This window comes from Chiloscyllium plagiosum, unplaced genomic scaffold (genome assembly GCF_037043375.1).
Source record: "Chiloscyllium plagiosum isolate Xiang-an unplaced genomic scaffold, Cpla_swu_hap1 HiC_scaffold_36, whole genome shotgun sequence".
NCBI classification, from domain to species: Eukaryota; Metazoa; Chordata; class Chondrichthyes; order Orectolobiformes; family Hemiscylliidae; genus Chiloscyllium; species Chiloscyllium plagiosum.
In genome coordinates, this window is record NW_028270174.1 from 20,838,906 (window position 1) to 20,860,128 (window position 21,223).

The 21,223-nt window shown below is 41.9% G+C and overlaps 1 protein-coding gene across 1 annotated transcript in view; it reads right to left on the bottom strand.

Moving 5' to 3' along the window:
- Window positions 1-21,223, bottom strand: part of LOC122539414 (janus kinase and microtubule-interacting protein 1-like) — a 419,997-nt gene that overhangs the window by 48,663 nt on the left and 350,111 nt on the right. The window contains 2 exon segments of the mRNA XM_087980036.1: window positions 4,558-4,635; window positions 11,649-11,717. Of these exon segments, the coding sequence (XP_087836162.1) occupies window positions 4,558-4,635; window positions 11,649-11,717 (147 nt within the window).

Consider the following 21,223-nt stretch of genomic DNA (forward strand, 5'->3'; position numbering starts at 1 on the left):
ATGCCAGATGTTATCAGTTTTGTGAAAAATCTGAGCAGGTGAAAAATCTGAGTGTTTAGGAAAGAGGGAGAGAAGCTTCTGGACTGGGAAGAAGTAGGTTTTGTTTCTCTACCCCTTTATACCAAAAGTAAATGCAGCCCAATGAAAGAGAGGTTTCTCCTCCCATCAGTTGCTTAGAGCTGTTGCCTTTAAATAGTAACTCAATACTTTACAGCTGTGTAAACATCACCATTTGACTCCTGTGAATAAGTGAAGGAATCTAGAAAGAAGATTGGAGAACAGAGATCTTGGGAAGCAAAAGGCAAGTCTCATTAAATCATGCGGACTGGTACTACTGCATTTATCAATATTTTCCCCTCCATACATATGTCCTTCACTGTATGTGTGTGTTTGTGTGCGTGCCTTTGTCTGTGTGCATGACTGTGTATGTGTGTGTATGATGTTTTCAAAACAGAGTGAAGTTTCAACTAGTACAGTTATAAGTTAATAATTTGTAGGTTTTTCTTGTTGTGGTTAGTATTTATGTAACTGCAAAAAAGCAGTAGTTTTGTTAAGTACAGGGTTTTCTGTTAACCTAAATGTTGGAAACTGTGAAGTTGTTCTTTTTGGAAGGGAGAAAAAGTATTATTTAAATGGAGAAAAACTGCAGGAAGCAACTGCATCAATTAGCTTCACATAATCAGGAAGGAGAGATCCCATCCAGCGTGAGGCACAGCCCGAGTGAGTATATAACTTAGGAATCTGGTGTCAACTTGAGAATTTGGTCCAGAGAGGATGAGGTGCCTTTTGCTTGCTTTTTCCGGCTAATAGTCTGTCAGTTGTTTTTTTTTTTAACAGGATAAATTATAGCCCAGGTTCAGGGACCCAGCACAAGAGAGACATCTCAGGTAACTCCTAAGTTCATTGGTTGGTGATACAATTTGAACATGTATTACAGGTCACTTTCAGATTGAAGGTAAGTGTTGTAAATATTTACAGACCAGGACAAAATTTGTACAAAAAAAAACTCAAATTGGGAATTAAGTCATTAAAAGAGAAATGCCAAGCCAACCAATGTGTTGTTCCTACATGATAGAGGAGCTGGTGGACCTCATTGTGGTTCATAGTGACCACATCTGTAGCAAGTGTTAGTTGCTTGAGGAACTCCGGCTCAGAGCTGGTGAGCTGCAGTCTGACCTTCAAATTCTGTGCCAACTCAGAAGGGTGAGAGTTACCTGGGTGGTGTGTTTCAGGAGGCAGTCACACCCCTTAGAGTAACGACCTCAAATTTAGTCAGTGGTCAGGGGCAGGAGGGTGTGACTATGAGCGAGACAGGTAGAGGGTCCTGAAGGTAGTGTTGAAGGAGCCTCAGCCCTTCAGCTTGTCTAACAGGTTTAAGATTCTTGCTCCCTGTGTGGATGAGAGTGGGGGCTGTAGGGAGGATGAGCAACGTGACCACAGAATGATGTGCAAGGAGGCATTCACAGGTGGGAAAAAAGAGAATCACGGATCACGGATAGTATAGTCAGAGGGATAGACATTGCACTCTGTAGCCAGGATCCCATCTTTTAGGTGACATGTCAAACCTAGAGCCCACCTGTTGATCCATATAATCCAGGGCATTATTTTGAAAAAGAACAAGGAATTAATCCCACTATTTCTTTTCATCCCTGAATCAACATCACAAAAGAAAACAGATCATCTGATTATTATCATTTTGTTGCCAGTTTGCTGTTGTGTTTCCTAATTTTCAACAGTGTTTGCATTTCAAATGGACTTCATTGGCTGCAAAACACTTTGGAGTGTTCTGTAATTGCAAAAGGTGCTATATAAATGCAAGTCTTTCTTTTTGTTGTGCAGTGAGACAACACTTCCACATTATCAATTTTTTTTTAATTTTAGAAATGAGTCCTTTTTTTGACAAAAGGAGTCCAGTATTCAAATTTATAAATGCCTTGCAAGATCTCAAGGTGTCCCAAGTCTTCTACAATCAATGAAGTTCTCTTGACTAAAGAATATTGTATTGCAAGAAGTACGGTAACCAAATTGCATACAGCAGAGTCCCAGAAACAGCAATGAAATAATGACCAGACCATCTACTCTTCAGTGTTGTAAATGTGTATTAGTTAGAACCCTGAACAAGTAGCGCACCCTAACTTTTTTTTTTAAGTAGTGTCATGGAATCCATTGTATCCACCTGAGACAGGTAAGGCATCAGTATAAAACAAAGCCTGAATTAATATCACTTGTGAGTAAAATCATATTTCAGTCTCATCAAAAAGACTGTACCTGCATTGATGTGATAACCTGGATTAAAATCCAAAAGTGGAACCTACATCGGCAGCTTACCACCTGAGATACCGCTACACCAACATTGATCACATCTTACCACAAAAAGAATGATTTACGAGTAGTCTCACTTCTTTAGTAAACAGATGACTTTCTGAGGTAGAGGCAAAACACTAATCTGTACTTTATAAAATTCACTCATGGGACGTGTGCGTCGCTAGCTGGCTATAGTAAAGAAAACTGCAGATGCTGGAATCCAAAATAGACAGGCAGGAGGCTGGAAGAACACAGCAAGCCAGGCAACATCAGGAGGTGGAGAAGTCGAAGTTTTAGGTGTAACCCTTATTGCCCATCTGTAGCTACCCCTTGTGAAGGTGATGCTCTTAAACACCTGCAATCCATGTTGACCCAAAATGCCCTTAGGGAGAGAATTCCAGGATTCTGACCCAGTGACAGTGAAGGAACCAAGTCAGGATGGTGAGTGGCTTGGAGGGGAACTTGCAGGTGGTGGTGTTGCCATGAAACTGTTGCTCTTGTTCTTCTGGATAGAAATTGTGATGGGTTTGGAAGATGCAGTCCAAGGAGTTTTGGTGAAATCTTGTAGATAGCGCACACTGCTGCTCCTGAGCGTTGGTGGTGAAAGGAGTGAATGTTTGTGGATGTGGTGCCAATCGAGTGGGTGGCTTTGTCCTGCATTGTGTCAAGGTTCTTGAGTGTTGTTGGAGCTGTTCTCCTCCAGGCAAGTGGAGAGTTTTCCATCCCACTCCTGACCTGTGCCTTGTGGATGGTGGATAGATTTTGGGCAATTCAGGAAGTGAGTTACTTGCTGCAGTATTCCTAGCCTCTGACTTGCTCCTATAAATACTTTATTTACATGGCAAGTGCAGTTGAGTTTTTGGTCAATGGTAATCCCCAGGATGTTGATACTGGGGGATTCAGAGAGTAAACTTTGAGAATAAAGATGTAGATGCCAGTTTATACATGTCGCATTTCATATTATTTGTTCATTATTCATTAAGGGGAAGGTGAAGAGTGAGGCAAAATTTCTGCTTGTCTTATGAGCACCATCACAGGAAATCAATTAGAATAAGTTAATATTTTAAATCGAGGTGATCTTATCATATTCTCAAAGTAAGACAATTCAGAAATGTCTGACATTAATAAGTGCTACATTTATTGCGGCCTATTCTTGGGGACTTAACAAACAGTGAGCTCCAGGCCCAACGATCATTCTGATGCCTGCTCTTAAGTTTTATTGCCTCCGTGACTCAATCCAACTTGAGCCATTTGTCTCAATGCAGTTCCTTCTTTGATAAATACTGGGAAGAAGGAAAGCAGGGAAAAGAGGAACAGGGCAAACAGAGGAGCGCTCCTCTCAGCACAACATCAAGTCTGACACCATGGTTAGCACTACTGCCTCACAATGCCAGGGATCTTGGTTTGATTCCAAACACAGGCAGCTGTCTGTGTGGAGTTTGCACATTCTCTCAATGTCTACGAGGGTTTCCTCTGGGAGCACTGGTTTCCTACCATTGTCCAAAGATGTGCAGGTTAGGTGGATCGGGCACGGTAAATGTTGAGGGATATGCAGGCTAGATGGGTTAGCCATGGAAAATGTGGGGCTCCAAGGAATAGGATGCGGGTTTGGATGGGATGCTCTTTGAGAGCATCAGTATAGACTTGATTGGCAAAATAGCCTCTATCCACACTGTAAGGTTTCTATGATTCTAAAAATATTTCCATCTTAATAGTGATCCCAAGCAGCCCTAGTAGGGCTGGTCACAGACTTGGCAACACTGAGTGCCTGTTTGATGTTGCTGCAGTCAGCTGGATGTAAAAGTGGCTCAGGAAATGGGTGCATGATTTAGAAGAAGGACCCTGATGGATTTAGCAGTGATGCAGGCAGACACACAGGTTAATAGAGGTTCTTCCCCTGCTCAAGGTGTCACCGTACCATTTTACATCAATTAAATGTATACAACAATGTTGACTTCCTCTCCCCAATGTTTCTCATAACTGCTTGACAGCCTGGTGTACTCTTCATGTGGATCTAGGAAAATGTCTATACTGAAGGACTAAAAATGGTGATATAATTGGCATACATTTTACTCATTAGTGATAATAATGCAGTCTTAATAAGTTATTTTTGGAACTGTTTCAACAAGGAACCTCTGTCCCTCTCACTCCATCATCTTTACAGCTAGTACCACCTGCCCATTGCTGATATGCCCATATTTCAAACTTTATTTCATCCTGACTGACAAATACACTAAGGAATACTGATCCTACCATATAAGCATGGTCCAGAGATTGCTTCCTGTAATCCAGTTCCTCCTCTAGGTAGCCCTTCTGCTTGCTAAACTGCTCCTGGTAAAAGAGAATTAAACATTCAGCTTTTAACGCACAGCCCGAATCTGCCAGCTTTCATTTCAACTTGCTGAAAGTCTGTTGCGTTTCTTTAAATTGAAAACATCTTAATGTTCTGCTAAAAGGTCAACAGCCTGAAAGAGAGGACCGCAAATTTGTTTTAGGGTTAGGATTCCGACACTGGGATAAAATCCAGGTTCCGACCCTACCAGGTCTTAGGAAAAGTCACTGACAAGATTCTGAAAGAGATGAGTGGGAGAAGATAAGTTCACCTCGTGGTCTGGACAATGAGTGGGCTCCCAGTACAGCAGAGCATCTGGCGGAGTAGCCTACCAAAGCAAGTAAGGGGGGGGGGGGGGGGGGAGAGAGGGAGAGATAATGTCACGAGATGAAGGTGCCAAGAAGAGTTGAAAATAAAAATGGCCACAGCTGCCACCTCACTAGTGTGGACGGAGCACAGGGCAGTCTGTGATCACAGCTTTGGCCATCTTTCTGTCTCAGCTTCTAAGCGAGGCTGGGAGGGCAGCTTCCAATTATTCCGAAGCTGCCAAAAGGACACATCTTATCTCTGGTTGTGAAAATCATGGGAGAGGAACCCAATGACTACAGTCGGCTACCTGTCACTTGAGGACGGGTTCCTGACCTAGAGTGTTCCGGAGGTGGGACAATGCCATGTGGCTGAACTTCGGTCTCACCTCTTAAAAATCCTACTCCATTAACGCCCCGTTCCCTCACCTCAGTGTCCACTTTAACAGATTTCTGTCACCCCAAACATGATGCCACCACCAAACATAATCTCTTATTCTGAATGCAGAGAATGCTGGAGAAACTCAGTGAGTCTGGTAGCATTGGTGGAGAGAGAGAGAAAGAGAATACATTTCCAGTCTGTTGCAATCTTCTTCAGAATCAAAGAAGAGTCACCTTGGACTCGAAATATTGACTTGGTTTCCCTCTCTCCACAGAAATGTACAAACTAGGAGCTGCAGGATGCCATTTGGCCCTTCAGGCCTCCTCCACTATTCAATATTGTCATGGTTGATCTTCTATCTCATTCCTCTTTTTTTCCACTTTTTCTCCAAACCCCTGAAGCCTCTAATATCTAAGAATTTATCAATCTCTTCCTTGAACATACTTAGTGGTCTGGCCTCCACAGCCTCCTGTAGTACAGAATTCCACAGGTTCATCACCCTTTGAGTGAAAAGCTTGTTCCTTTATCTCTAAATGGTCTACCTTGCATTCCTGAGGCTCCTCAATCAGGGAAAACATTCTCCCTGTGTCTCATCTGTCCAGTGCTGTTGGAATTTTGTGTGTGTCAATCAGATCCCCTCTCATTCTTCCAACTTGTAGGGACTACATGTCTAATTGAACCAATCTCTCCTCACAGGTCAGTTCTGCCATCCCTGGTATCAATGTAGTGAATCTCTGCTGTACTCCCTCTATGGCAAGTTACTCTTTGTAAATGAACACAAATCCTCTTGCAGTGATGGCCAAAATGCCATCTCTAGCATTTTTTGTTTTTATTTCACATCCCCAGCAACTGCAGTACTTCACTTTTATTCCAATCTTCTGTTTGCCTTGTAGCATTCTGAAGGCACCACTCGCTCCATAACACCCTGGTCCATATCTTCCATCTCCCTGATCAACTGCTTCCCTTCCCACAGCATCTTCCCAAGTAGCAGATGCAGCACTTGCCCTTTTCCCTTTTCTATTCCCAGCATCCAGTGCCCAATGCTATACGTTAAATTGATAAAGATACAAATTAAAATCTACTGTATGTGGGGAATTCCACATACAATAGATTTTCATTTGTATCGCGATCTATTTAATGTATAGTATTCGCTGCTCCTGATATGGGAGACCAAAGACAGAGTGGATGATCATTTTGCGGAAACCTCCATCCAGTCTGGAAGCATGATTGGAATCTTCCACTCACCCCTCATGAATTCACCGCCCCACTCCTACTCCGCCCTCAGCCTGCTATACAGTTTCAACAAAGCTCAACCAAAACTCCAGGAGCAACAGCTCACTACACATGTAGTTTTCTCTGTTCCTTTCCCTGCCTCCATACTTGCTTTGAACCTGTTCCACCCCTGCCATTTGATGAGACGTCAATGAGATAAGATCTGATGGTTTTGATGAAACGTCAATGATTTGAAATGTTAACTCTTGTTTCCCTTCATGCATGCTGTTCAGGTCCCCTGAGCTTCCCCAGCATTGTTCGGTTATGCTCTTGTTCTCTTTACTTGCTTGGTAGCGCTTATTTCTTAAACTCAGGTTGCATTTTGTCTCGTTAGGGACCTATTTGTCCTTAAAAATGTTGCAGTGGTACTTCTTTCTGTTCACTGTACTAAAGCGCACTCTCCCTTGTAAACCTTGCTCAACACTGATAAATGGTTATCCCACTTTCAAATTGATAGGCATGCTTCGAATGGAAACTTGCTGCACGTATTCTGAGGGCCCTCCAAAGAAATCAATCTGATCCCATGCTGAAGTCCTTGAGACGGCTCAATGTAATATGCCACAATCTGTCTGGGGCACTGTCAGATATTCATCTGGTCTTGGAGAAATGCAGCATCATTCTTAGACATTGTCATTTTTGTTGCTATTCCATGTGAGACGGTAGAACATGGAGACTACCTCTTTGATCCCTCAGCTTTAAGTGTCTGAGATACCTGAGAATGGATGGAGCCAGTAGGCCAAATAGCCTTCGTCTGCACTGTAATAACTCTATCCACTTCCTTCTTTATAGATTTTGAGCATAGCAAAAGGTATTGGCCCCACATTTGCTGCACACTTTGGCCTCTTTCAGAGAATGCCATTCACTGTGTTACTCATTGGCAATGTTGGCAATAAATGTAGCCTTAGGTCTTACTCTCAATTGCTCATGTTTTTGCTTCTAGATTCATAATCCCTCCATTTGCATCTTCGATCAACACATATTTTGAATCTTTACTTGTCGCATTACCAATTCCATGGGCCCAAATATTTTAATCTCTCATGTCTCTGCCCATCCAAGCAAACACCTTCCCTGTAGTTCTTATTCCATCCCCCTCTATCTCACTTGCTCAAAATCTCTCACCTTTCTAATTTATCCCAACGCTGATGAAAAGTCATGGACCTGAAACATTCTCCTTCTCTCCCAATAAATATGTTATTTGCTAAGAATTCCCATTATTTACTGTCTTCCCTTGCTGTGATATCAGTCACATCAAAAATATATATGAATATTACAGTTCACTGAATGAGCATTACCTCAGTTTTAAAATTCTTAGGCTCGCTTTATCCCTCCACGGCCTCCCTATCCCAGTGATTTCCTCCAGCCATACAACCCTCCAAAATCTCTGAGGTTGTAAAATTCTAGCCTTTTACACATCTCCAGAGCTCATCATTCCACAATTTGTGACCCTGCTTCCAATCTAAAGCTTGTAATTCCCTTCCAAAAACCATTCCATTTCCCTATTTTCTCATTTTTCTTTTAAAAACAACTTCTTAGCAACTTCACAGAAGTCTACATCACAGAAAAAGACCCTTCGGTCCATCAAGTCTATGCTGGTCAGAAACAACAACCTAACTATCCTAACTCCATCGTCCAGCATTTGGCCCATAGCCTTGGCATCACAAGTGCCCATCGAAATACCTTTTCAATGAAATGGGGGTTTCTAACCTTACTGACAGTGAATTCCAGAATCCTACCACCCCCCCCGGTAAAAAAAGTATCTCCTCATGTCCTCTCTAAACCCCTTACTTTAAATCGATGACCTTTGGTCATTGATCTCTCCACAACTGAGAAAAGTCACTTCCTGTTTGCCCTGTCTACCCTCATCATTTTACACATCTCAATTATATCTCCGTCAGCCTCTTCTGCTCCAAGGATAACAATTCCAGTCTATTCAATCTCTCTTCATAACTAAAACCCTCCAGCCCAGACAACATCCTGGTAATTATATTCACCAACGCAATCACATCCCTCCAATAATGTGGGATTCCAGAACCGCACCTAATACCTTGGCTAAGATTCAACTAGTTTATTTAGTTAGTCAAGTTTCAATCAAGCTTTTCCTCACCTTTCCTGGTATCTCCTTCTGTGCCAAATTTTGTTTAATGACCTTCCTGTGAAGCACTGAAGGACTTTTTTAACTGTGTAAAAGGCACTATATAAATGTAAGTTGTCATGGGCATTGCAAGAATTGCTTGTGGCTGCCTGAAATGTGCATGGGCCATAAAAATGGAGAACAACTCATGTTCCTCTGTTCAAGAAAAGGAATAGGGAAATCCCTGGGAATTAGAGGCCAGTCAGTCTTACGTCTGTGGTAAGCAAGGTGCTCGAAAGCATTCTGAGAGATAGGATTTATAACTATTTGGAAAAACATAGATTGATTAAAGATACTCAGCATGGATTTGTGAGGGGCAGGTCATGCCTCACAAGCCTTAATGAGTTCTTTGAGGACGTGACAAGTTGACAAAGGTCGATAAGTGGATATGGTGTATATCGGTTTCAGTATGACATTTGATAAGGTTCCCACAGTAGGCTCATTCAGAAAGTTAGGAGGTATGGGATACAGGGACATTTGGCTGTCTGGATATGGAATTGGCTGGCCAAAAGAAGACAGTGGGTGGCAGTGGATGGAAAGTATTCCACCTGGAGGTCAGTGACCAGTGGTGTCTCACAGGGTTCTGTTCTTGGGCCTCTGCTCTTTGTAGTTTTTATAAATAACTTGGAAGAAGAAGTGGAAGGGTGGGTTAGTAAGTTTACCAATGGACACAAAGATTGGTGGTGTTGTAGATGATGTCGAGGGCTATTGCACACTACAACAAGTCATTGACAGGATGCAGAGCTGGGCTGAGAAGTAGCAGATGGAGTTCAACCTGGATAAATGTGAAGTAATTCATTTTGGAAGGTTGAATTTAAATGCTGAATACAGGGTTAAAGACAGGTTTATTGGCAATGTGGAAGAACAGAGGGATTTTGGGGTCCACGTACATAGATCCCTCAAAGTTGGCACCCAAGTTGATAGGGTTGTTAAGAAGGTGTATAGTGTTTTGGCTTTCATTAGCAGAGGGATTGAGTTTAAGAGCCACGAGGTTTTGCAGCAGCTCTATAAAACTGTGGTTAGACCTCACTTGGAATATTGTGTCCAGTTCTGGTCGCTTCATTATAGGATGGGTGTAGATGCTTTAGAGAGGGTGCAGAGGAGATTTAACAGGATGCTGCCTGGATTGGATGGCTTGACTTATGAAGCGAGGTTGAGTAAGCTCGGGCTTTTCACATTGGAGAGAAGAAGGAAGAGAGATGACTTGACATAGTGTACAAGGTAATGAGAGGCATAAATAGAGTAGATAGCTAGAGACATTTCTCCAGGGTAGAAATGGCTGTCACAAAGGATCATAATTTTAAGGTCATTAGAGGAAGGTTTAGGGGAGATGTCAGAGGTAGGTTCTTTACACAGAGAGTGGTGGATGCGTGGAATGCACTGCCAACGGTGGTATTAGAGTCAAAGCCATTACGGATATTTAAGCAACTGCTGGACAAGCACGTGGAAGGCAGTAAATTGATGGGTGCGCATGTTAGGTTGTTTTTAGATGAAGATAAATGCTTGGCACAACGTCGTGGGCCAAAAGGCCCATACTGTGCTGCACTGTTCTATGTTCTGTGTTCTAACTAACCGTCATAAGCTACAAAGAAACCCGCTTGGACAAGCCAGGGCATCTGCCAATCCTCAGGGGCTTTTATTTTACTCTTGCATGGAATTTGCTGACCATCCCCCACTGGCATTGACGTGAGTGGTTTGCTCGACCATTTCAGAGGGCAGTTAACAGTCAACAAGATTGCACTGTCGGGAATCAAATGTACGTCAGACCAGAAAAAGACAGCAGATTTCCTTCTCGAAAGGACATCACTGAGATTAGCTTTCCACTTATATCCATGATTTAGTGATTGAATTTAAATTCTGATAGCAGTCAGGGTAGGATTTGAAACACTGCCCACAGACCACCAGCAACCCAAGTCTAGTGGCATTACCACTACACGATAATCTCTCTTAACATACTACCGACATAATGCTTTGGTGAAGTTTCCTTCTTTATATGCATCTCTTAATAAAGGTCTTCACATAAGGAGGGGGAATGAAGCAAGAGTTAATCTCCATCGTTATTAAATGCCATTAAACTCTCATTTTGCCCCACCCCATGCTACTTCCTGTCCACTCAAATTGTACAGGGACAACGCTGAAAACAAACAACTCATTTTGACCTGCAGCAGCAGCAGCTCGATGTCCTCCAGCTCAGGAAGCCCTCACCTCTGACTAGCCCAATGATTGCAGCTTCCCACCTCTCACTCTAACTTGCTCTTGCTGCAGTGTGACTGAAAACCAAGAAATTCAAGGCTGCTGGGCCAAGGACCTCATTATCCTATACTCTAATGATATGACTGCGCACTCGTCAGAAAGGGTCAAACTCTGATTGGTAATGAGAGATGAGAGTGACTTCACATTAGGGAAAAGAAATCAGAAGAAAAGGCGTCTCATGGAAATATTCCCCAATTTTACTACCAGAAACAGCACAGTATAAAAAATAGTAATTATTACAGTGATACTTTAGAAATCCCTTTGTTTACCCCTCCTTTCTGAACACTAATTCACTAATCAGCACAGACTGTGCATTGATATCATTTAGTTCAGCATGACAATATGTGGCGCTATTTCTCCCTGAATCCCTCACGGCATGCAACTGCACCTTTTTTCAAAAATGCAAAAATGCTTTGTGAGCTTCGTAACTTCCATGTTTCCATTCACAGCAGAATATGCACTGCACATTTGAAGCACAATAATGCTGTGACAATCACAACAATGAAACAAATGGTGATCCACATGATCCACAGCATTTGGGTTCTCAATTCACACATTGCCTTTTAAACTCACTTGACAAGATTCCCCTCTCTTGAATTCCCCACCCCGATTTTCCAATAGTTTCCTATCATCATCATATCCTTGATGTGTTAACATGCAGAAAGATACCTTCTCAATCTCCAGGTCCAGCATCTTCTGATGCAGGGCAGCTTCTGTTCCTTCAATTTGTTTCAGCCACTGTATTTTTCAAGAAAGCATATCAAAGGAGATGAGTCAGTAAACAGTCGATCTTTAGCATAACGCACACAGTTAGCCACAAAGGCCAAACAAATATGAGCCATGGGCTGAAGATTAAAATTTGCATCTTCACAGAAAATTTATTCAAACATACAAGATCTGTTCAAGGCACTGGCCTTTCTGTTTGTTCACAGCTTGAGATTGCCTCAGAGTAAAGCACCTGCTTTGCAGGAAACTGGATTTCAAATGCATTCTTAAAAACATTTAACATTATATATTAAGAACATACAAATAAATGGTTCTGAGCCCTTTAAAACAGCACAGTTTTAGTGAAAAAATGCTTTGCAAAATTTGTATTCCGTTGCGAAATTTTCTCAGACATTTTCCCCTCACACCACACCCCCCCATTAGGTACTTCATCTGTAGCTTACACAATTCGTCACATGTATATGACACTGATGTACGCAATGCACTTGTTTACAAATAGGTTTACAGTAAGAAAGTGTTTTCAAGAACTCTCTGTTCTTTAAACTGACCTTCAAAATGGAAACACTATGTCAATTTGATTGGAGATATTTTGACTCTGTTTATTTACTGGAAAGCAGGCCGACAGACATTTAAACTCCCCAGAGAATTGTATTTCTTTGGTTTACTCTATTTCTATTGTCTGTATTTTTAACTTGCTCTTCTGATCAAGAAATCAGGATGCCTGTTAAAAACAGGTGTAGCCCTTCTTTAAAGTGCCACACCAAAGGTTACTTCAGAAAGTGAAAATGTCAAAGATAGCATACCGGACTGGATAGAAGATTAGCTGGTTAGCAGGAGGCGAAGTATAAGCATAAGTGGGCCTTTATCAGGTTGGCAAGATGTAAAGAATGGTGTGCCACAAAGATTGGTATTTGACCTCACTGTTTATAATTTATATAAGTAATTTAGATGATGCGACAGAAATGTGGTTGCCAAATTTGCTGATGTCATGAGGATAGATAGGAAAGTAAGTTATGAAAAGGGCATAAGGATGCTCGAAGGATACAGACAAAGTGAGTGTACAAAAATCTGGCAAATAAAGTATACAATGGGAAAGTTGAAATTGTCCATATTATCAGGAGAAATAAAATTAAGCATGTTAGCTCAATGGTGAGAGACTACACAGCTCAGAATTGTACAGGGATTTGGTTATCCTAGCATGAATCACAGAAGTTAGAATGCAGATGCACAGAGTAATTAAGAAGGCTAACAGAATGTTATCATTTATCATGAGGCAAATTGAATTCAAAAATATGCTTCAGTTATACAGGGTTCTGGTAAGACTGCATTTGGAGTACAGTTTTGGTCACTTCTTTTAAGGAAGGATGTAAAAGTATCGGATGCAGTTCAGAGAAGGTTTCCTAGAATAATACCTAGAATATCTGGGTAGCCTTATGAGGAATAGTTGGGCAGGCTAGGCTTATATCTACTGGAGTTTAGAAGCGTAAGAGGCAACTTGATTGAAACATATAAGATCATGAGGGGTTTTGACAGGTAGACATGAAGAGGGTGTTGCCTCTTCTGGGATTAATTGAAACTAGGCTTCAAATTTAAAAATCAGTGATTGCTCACTTACAAGCAGAGATTAGGCAAATGTTTTTCTCAGACAAATTTTAGATTAGATTACCTACAGTGTCGAAGCAGGCCCTTCGGCCCAACAAGTCCACACAGACCCTCCAAAAAGCAACCCACCCAGACTCATTCCCCTACATTTACCCCTGACTAATGCACCTAACACTATGGGCAATTTAGCATGGCTAATTCACCTGACCTGCACATCTTTGGACTGTGGGAGGAAACCAGAGTACTGGAGGAAACCCACGCATACGCAGGGAGAATGTGCAAACTCCACACAGACAGTTGGCCAAGGCGGGAATTGAACCCGGGTCCCTGGCGCTGTGAGGCAGCAGTGCTAACCACTGAGCCACCGTGCCACCCTTTTTCCTTAAAAGATGGCAAAGTCCTTGAATATTTTTCAGGCAGAAGTAGGTAGATTCTGGTAGTGCAAGATTATCAGGGATAGGTAGGAAAGCAAAATTGAAGTTACAATCAGATCAACCATGATCATATTGAATAGCATAGCACTCTCAAGAGGCTGAATGGCCTCCTTTGTTTTTGATTCAAATGCGTGTTTGTAACTATGCAGCTCTGGCTGTGTATTTACTCTTGAAGCCCCAATGCTGTTTTAACCCAGTGAAGGTCATTGTGACAAGTGTCCCACGTGATGGTGCCAAGAAGAAGATTCAGAGCCACAACAGGTGAATGCAGGCATGTTTTGGAACTGGCTTCTGGCATTCTTGCTTAGGTCTGGGGCTAAAGCAGCTGAACTGGGAGCGCGAGGATAAGTTTCTGTTTCAGGCTGTTCTGCTTCCTATTTGTTAATACACTCCCCTTCATTTATCCAGCACTTGGGGGAGCACCACAAGGTCTCTTTTGACTGCTGCCCAATATTCTAGATCTGCTAGTCACCACTTGTCTGCTCACACTGGGTCTGGGTCGGTAACTGACAGGAGGGGAGGGTGGTTTAAAGCCTGCCACATTCTACACTACTGAGATTAGTGCCAGCTTCAGTTCACCCGAGAAAATGAGGTTTATGTACTTTATGTCAACATGAGAAAATGGCTCAACACAGATGTGTATCATAAATGTAGGGAGGTTTTGCTAAAACCGAACAAGGTGCTACTCAGACTTCAGCTGGAATACTGTGAATATGTTTGGTCCCCTTATATAAAGAAAGATACTGGAATTGGAGGCAGTCCAGAGAATGCTGATACCAGGTTATGTCTTATGAAGAGAGGTTGAGTAGATGAGGTTTGTACTCAGTAGACTATAGAAGAACAGGAAATGGCCTTATTAAAGCATTCAAAATTCTTAGAGGGCTTGACAGGATAAATGTAGCAGGTTTTTTTTTTCTTCTTTTAGGAAGGTTGAGGATCAAAGGGCATCATTTCAGAATAAGGGGTCACACATTTAAGATAGAGATAAGGAGGAATTTCTTCTAAGTTCTTTGCCACAGGGGGCTGAAGAGACTGGGTTATTAAGTGTATTCAAGGTTGAGATAGACAGATTTTTAATCACTAAGGGATTCAGAGGTTCTGGGTAACAGGCAGGAAAGTGGAGTTGAGGAATATACGATCAGCCATGATCTCACCGATTGATAGAGCAGACTCGATGGACTGAATGGCCTACATCTGTTCCTAGGTCTTATGGTCTTATACTTATCACCTTGGTAGAGAAAATAAATTAGCTCAATCTTAAAATTGCAGATTTGATAATTTCGAGTCAGCGTCCAGAGAATTGCAACATCAGTTACCTGTGACTTCTCAGATGACAATAAACACAGTTGCACAATAACCTCTCCACCATCAGCATTTAAAATCTAAACCCATATGAGGAAGATTCAGTTTTTGATTATTTATAAATGTAAGCCTTCCTCAATGTTTATACCTACAGCTAAGTAGCACACAGTCCACCACAAGCTGTTGTCCCATTATTTAAAAAAAGGGAGAAAGAGATAGACTAGTAAATTATAGGTCAGTCAGTCTAACTTCAGTGGTGGGAAAGCAATTAGTAGAATTTAGAGGGACAGAATATATCTGCACTTGAGGAAATACTGATTAATCATGGATAGTCAGCATTTTGAGGGAAATGTTTGAAGAGGTAATGCATGAGATGTAGATCACATGGACTTTAACATAGACTTTGATAAGGTACCTCATGGCAGACTGACCAAGAAAATAAAGGCCTATGGGATCCAAGGCAAAGTGATGGTTTGGACCTAAAATTGAAAAGAGGCAAGAAATAGAGAGTGATGTGTGAAGAATGTTTCTCTGACAGATAACTCTTTCCAATGGAGTTCTTCAGGGCTTTGGTGCTGGGGCTCGTGTTGTTTGGGGTGTACGTTAATGAATCAGAGTCAAATGTAGGATACGATCAAGAAGGTTGTAGATGACACAACAATGGATTCCATGGTAAACAGTGAAGAGGGTAGTTTTAAACTGTCAGAGAACATCAAAGAACTGGTCAGGTGGGCAGTAGAATGGCAAAGGTAGCTCCACAGTAGATATGAATAGGACCAAGTTCTACAATGTCCATTAATGTTCATATTGTAAACTCATACATATCCAAATGACTTCTTTGATAAGGTACTAGATCTTCACTAACTCACCAAGCCAGTCCATGCAGCAAAGGCATCAGAGACTTTGACATAATGAAAATGAACCAGGAAGTTTAATGCAAGCCAGGTAAATCAGAGAGGGGTAGGTTCAGTCCCTGGTCTGTGATGAGTTAGGTGGTTTCCACCATGGTAGCAGTGGACAATTATCGTCAGCTTCAGCGTCCAATAATATGGAGAAGGGAAAATAACATATTCTTAACCCCTTCTTCTTTTAGTAAGCTAGAAAGAAGGGTTTTCAATGAAACATTTTATTTTGCAGTTTAATCACTGACATAATCTAGGAAACACAGAATTTAATTTGTGCATAGTAAAGTTCCAAGAACGTCACCATGACGATGATCAGGTGATCTGTTTAATTGATGTTTCATAAAAGAAAAATATTATTTAGAACAATAGTTAAAATTCCTCTCTTCACCTTCTGACAATGAATGGGATCTTTTGTATCCACTTGAGCATGCAGATTAGTCTCTATTAATGTCTTATCTGAATGAGGCCCCTCCAACAGTGCAGCACTCCCTTAGTAACACAGTAAGGTATCAGCCTACATTAAGTACTCAGACTGCTGCAATGAGGCTAGAACGCAAAGCTTCCATCTTGGAGGCAAAAGCACTAGTGCTGAACAATAGCTGTTGTATGTGAGTAAGATTTGGATGCACTGTGAAGACGCCAACTGTCCTAGCCACTCCCCCATGACCCAATAAGCTTTAAGTACACTAGCTTACATTGGTTTTGTAATTCAGCCATATTGTGTTCCTTTTGGACAGTCAACTGGAAAATGCAAGTTGGACATGCTACATAGTTAAAAGTACCCAGGAGCATTTTGCAACTCTAAGATCAAGTAGGCTTATGTGGTATACACGTTGGCTACAGGATTACATTACAATTCAGAGAACAGAGGTGGAATTCTTTATGAGACAGAATGGCAACAGAAATCTTGGAATTAAGGGAAAACTAGTAGCAGCTTTTTTGGATTTGCTTTTCAAGTTGCATTTTCACAATCCTTTAAGTGCACTCGGAGATATCCAAAAGCCTGCAAACAAGAAATGTCACTCTGTTTTTCTTTACGTGAATAAGGCAACACAAACCTGGAAACTCTAGAGAAAGAGCTCCAAAGACAAGAGAAGACCAAGGTCGACCAAATTAGCTGCTGGATCAAAGACTGGCCATTTTTCTGTGCACAACATCATGTCAGCATTGATAACACTCAGAAGAACTGATGAAAACAACTCATCCCAACCATGTGGCCTGGACTTTGACATTCAGAGTTTGTTTCTTTGCCTGTCTGTATTTTCGACCCGAAAATTGATGCCAAATTGTCTGTTTCTGTCAGTCTTATTCATGAATGAATGTGTGTGTTTGGGGTTTGAAGGGAGTCTGGCTTAAATCACATGGTAGTAAATTAGTAATCTACATTTTGCTATCTGTTAATTTATAAGTCTGTTCACATTAAGTAGTTACTTTCCAGTTGATGGTGTGTGTGACCTTCGCGCTGAATAGCAATCCATCAGGCAAGTTGATCGTCTTGATGGTTCAATTGGATATTTACTCATTTCTGATGACTTGTGGAATAGTGAGATTGATTATGGGAGCATTCTTCTCATTTGAATTGTGACAATATTAAATAAAAATGACCAGAATTATTTGATGCTGACAATTCCTCTACAGCAGTTATTAGATTCGAGTCTTATGATGAACCTATTCGTACAGATTTGGGCTGACAATTTTCCATGATTTAAGTGCTGTGAGGAGCAGGAGTTTCCCTCCTGCCCTTTCGAGCATTGCTGGGATTTTCAGTGTGAAATGGAAAACATCGCATTCCCATCAGATTGTGTGTAATAATCAAAGCTCCTGGCATTTCAAAATCCTGGGTAACTTTGAAGTGACTCTATTTTACGGCTTCTTCTCAATAATGGCAAATGACATGTCTAGGTTCGCAACCTGCAGCCAATGGTCATACAGGAGGATCAAGGATGTAGCCTGTTACAGCCAAACATAAATTACTAGCTAGCCTTGCAATGCAATTCCATTACTGCTGCAGCATTAATTTCACAGAGCGCACGGACAAGAGCCATCGACACTTCCAGGCTCTCCGTCATATCCGCATTTACCTTACTGTCCTATGAGGCATATGAAAGCGTGCGACTTGTTAGCAATTTTGTTGTGCAGACAAGGCTGTATTGTTTGTGTGGGTCGGTGAATACAGCTGCATTGTCCATTCTCACTTCTGTGGAGATAGTATTACGGGTTGCTACACACATTCGAGATGCATAGCACTGATGTACTGGCCTCCTGCAAAAGCCTAACAACAGAAATCAACAGCGTCCAGATGCATTTTAGCGTCATTAGCCCAACAGCCCTTGGCTGATTAATACTCCTTGTACTTTGCTTCATTTGACCCCTGACCTGTATTCATTTAACAATTCAACATATCCTCCTGTCCCTTTAGTCCTCAAATATTTATCAAACTTCTTCTTAACTCATTTATGATATTTGTCTGAACTACACCTTGTCTAGCAAGCTTCACATTCCACTATTCACTGGGATAAAGAATTTCCTTTGAATTATCTTGAAAAAGCAACACAGTGTTAAAAATTCTTCATTCTTCAGGATGCGCTCAAATCCTGTTCACTGACATCAGTTTTTGACTATTTAGTGCATAACCTCCATAAGTATTGTATCATACGAAGTGTTGGCTACATAAAGATTAAGGTAGAATAAAGGGCAGCACGGTGGCTCAGTGGTAAGCACTGCTGCCTCACAGTGCCAGAGACCCGGATTCGATTCCGGCCTCGGGTAACTATCCGTGTGGAGTTTGCACATTCTCCCCATGTCTGCGTGGTTTTCCCTGGGTGCTCCAGTTTCCTCCTCTAGTCCGAAGATGTGCAGTTTAGATGGATCGGCCGTGCTAAATTGCCCATTGTGTCCAAGAATGTGTAGTCTAGGTGCATTAGTCAGGGGAAATGTAGAGTACAGTAATAGGTGTGGGGGAATGGGTCTGGGTGGGATACTTTTCAGAGGGTCTGTGTGGACTGGTTGGGCCAAATGGCCTGTTTCCACACTGTAGGAATACTATGATGGGTGGATTTTAATACCCTCCACAATGGAGAGTTTGGTGCTGATGGTTGGGGGATTGGGGGATTGGGAGGGGGTCACTTAATCAGGTGTCAAGTTTGCCTCGATTTAGTCCAGGTTTGAAAGCCTCATGGATGCAACTAATACCCTTTTGTAGGGCCCGGAGCTCCTCTGCTGTGGGACAGTCACCAGGTGGGGAATCCGGAAAGCGAATCTTAATGATTGTGATCACAGATTCCAGGGGGAGGGGTTGAGGAGGTCAGGGATCCCTCTTTATCAGGCACCCAACCCAGCACAGCACTAACTGCTAAACTCCTGTCCTTCTACCATCACATTCCTGTCTACCACCCTCATCCCACCTCCAATGACCTGTGGTATGGTTCCCCTCAGTGATCCTGACCCTCTGATGGGGGCACTGCCAACAGCTGCCCCATGCTCCTTGCCTGGCACTCACAACAATGAAGAGCTGCCAACTTTTGATGAGCAGCGCTTTGGAGGGGGTGTTGGGATGCCCAGGATTTTCACCCCAGGGTGGTCCAGGGCAAGGCTCTCTGCTGGTCACAAACTGGTACTTAATATGACATGGGTTTCCCCAAGGGAGGAGACACAAATCTCTCACCAGGTCTGCCCTCTCACCAGGTCAAGCCCTTGCCACCTGGATTAAATGACACCCAACAGTACACGTTTAGGGGAGGCGGTAGGGGTTAAGTAAATCAATCATCAATTCCTTAGCTTCAGACAGCAAAATTGAGATGTTATAATGGATGGAACATAAAAAACAAATTTCGTATAAATACCAATGAACGCACTGAGCTCATGAAATGCCATTACAGCATTCTTGAAAATTAAAGCAAACATGCATGACGGAAATTAATTTGGAATCTCATTGGCCATTGGCACCTAAATAATAACAGAAAATGCTTGTGTGGTCAGACACTATCTGCGGAAATAGAAACAAAGCTAATATTTCAGGTCAAGAACCCCTAAAAAAAAACTAGAAGGTGATTGACCTGCAGTTTTAATTCTGTTTCTCTGTCCATAGATACTGCCTGAGTTGCTGAGTGCATCTAGCATTTTCTATTATTGCTTGTATTTGAGCAGGTGATTAATGCACCTTCCTGGGTTTGACTTACACTTGCATAAAGCAGCTGAGCCAGAATTCACTGTGGTCTAAGTGGGCTGGAAGGGTTGATGGCAGTGCGGGGAGCTGTTACAACAGTACTGTTAAGTTCTTAATGACTAGAAATTCTGGGGGTGGGTGCATGCCATTTTACAAATTCTACTGAATATCAGATGTATATCCCAGTTAATTTCTGTCACAATTCCTGGAATTCATTTCCACAACAAGTGCTCTGCGGGTCATACAATTGCAGCTTAATAAGAAAAAAATCCCATGAGAATGAATGCAGATAGTAACATCCATTACTGGCCACAATGTTTACCAGACAACAGCATCCTAATCAGATTACTTGCCTGTGACTGAAGCAAAATCTGTCTCTAATGTGTTCCTGACACCCATGACTGTATCTTATTATAAAAGCTTCAGTCAGTGGGCTGTATTAATGTAACCAATCTGGGGACATTTAAAAGGTGTCCCTTTCTGCAATGTCCCATCATCAGATGGCAGCGGTTATCCTCAGACGGTTAGCTTTTCTAATTTCTGGATAATATCAGAGAGTCCTAAGTGGAGAAGCAACTCGGGATGTTTTACTGTGAGACACTGCACATGTACATGTTGTTATTACTGTCCAAACAGTAAAGATAACAGCAATCAGGAAGCGAGGTGGTGCTGCAGTAGTGAAAGAGTCAAGGGATCTACAAGTGATCAGATCGACATTATGTGAAGTTACAGATGGATTGCTAATGGAAACCTTTCATAATAATACATTCCCCTACAGTTGAGGAGCTGGCCAGCTCAATTGTTTTCTCAATTGCAAAAGGACCCACATAGAGTGTTTGAGCCAACATGTAATGGTGATGAAGACTACAAAGCAAACTCACTCAGTGAAAGTGCAGCTTGTATGAACCGCACAAAGTATTTATCGCACATGTTTATTACAACTTTCTCGAGTGAACCCATAATTTTATCCTTAGCTGATCCATGCAATTACGTTTCTTTTTGATAGAGTAATGACAAGAACAATTATTGGATCCTTGGTAAGTAATACATTTAACCAAACCTCTTGGCATCTATCATTCATTCAGAACCTCACAGCGATTCGGAGCTACC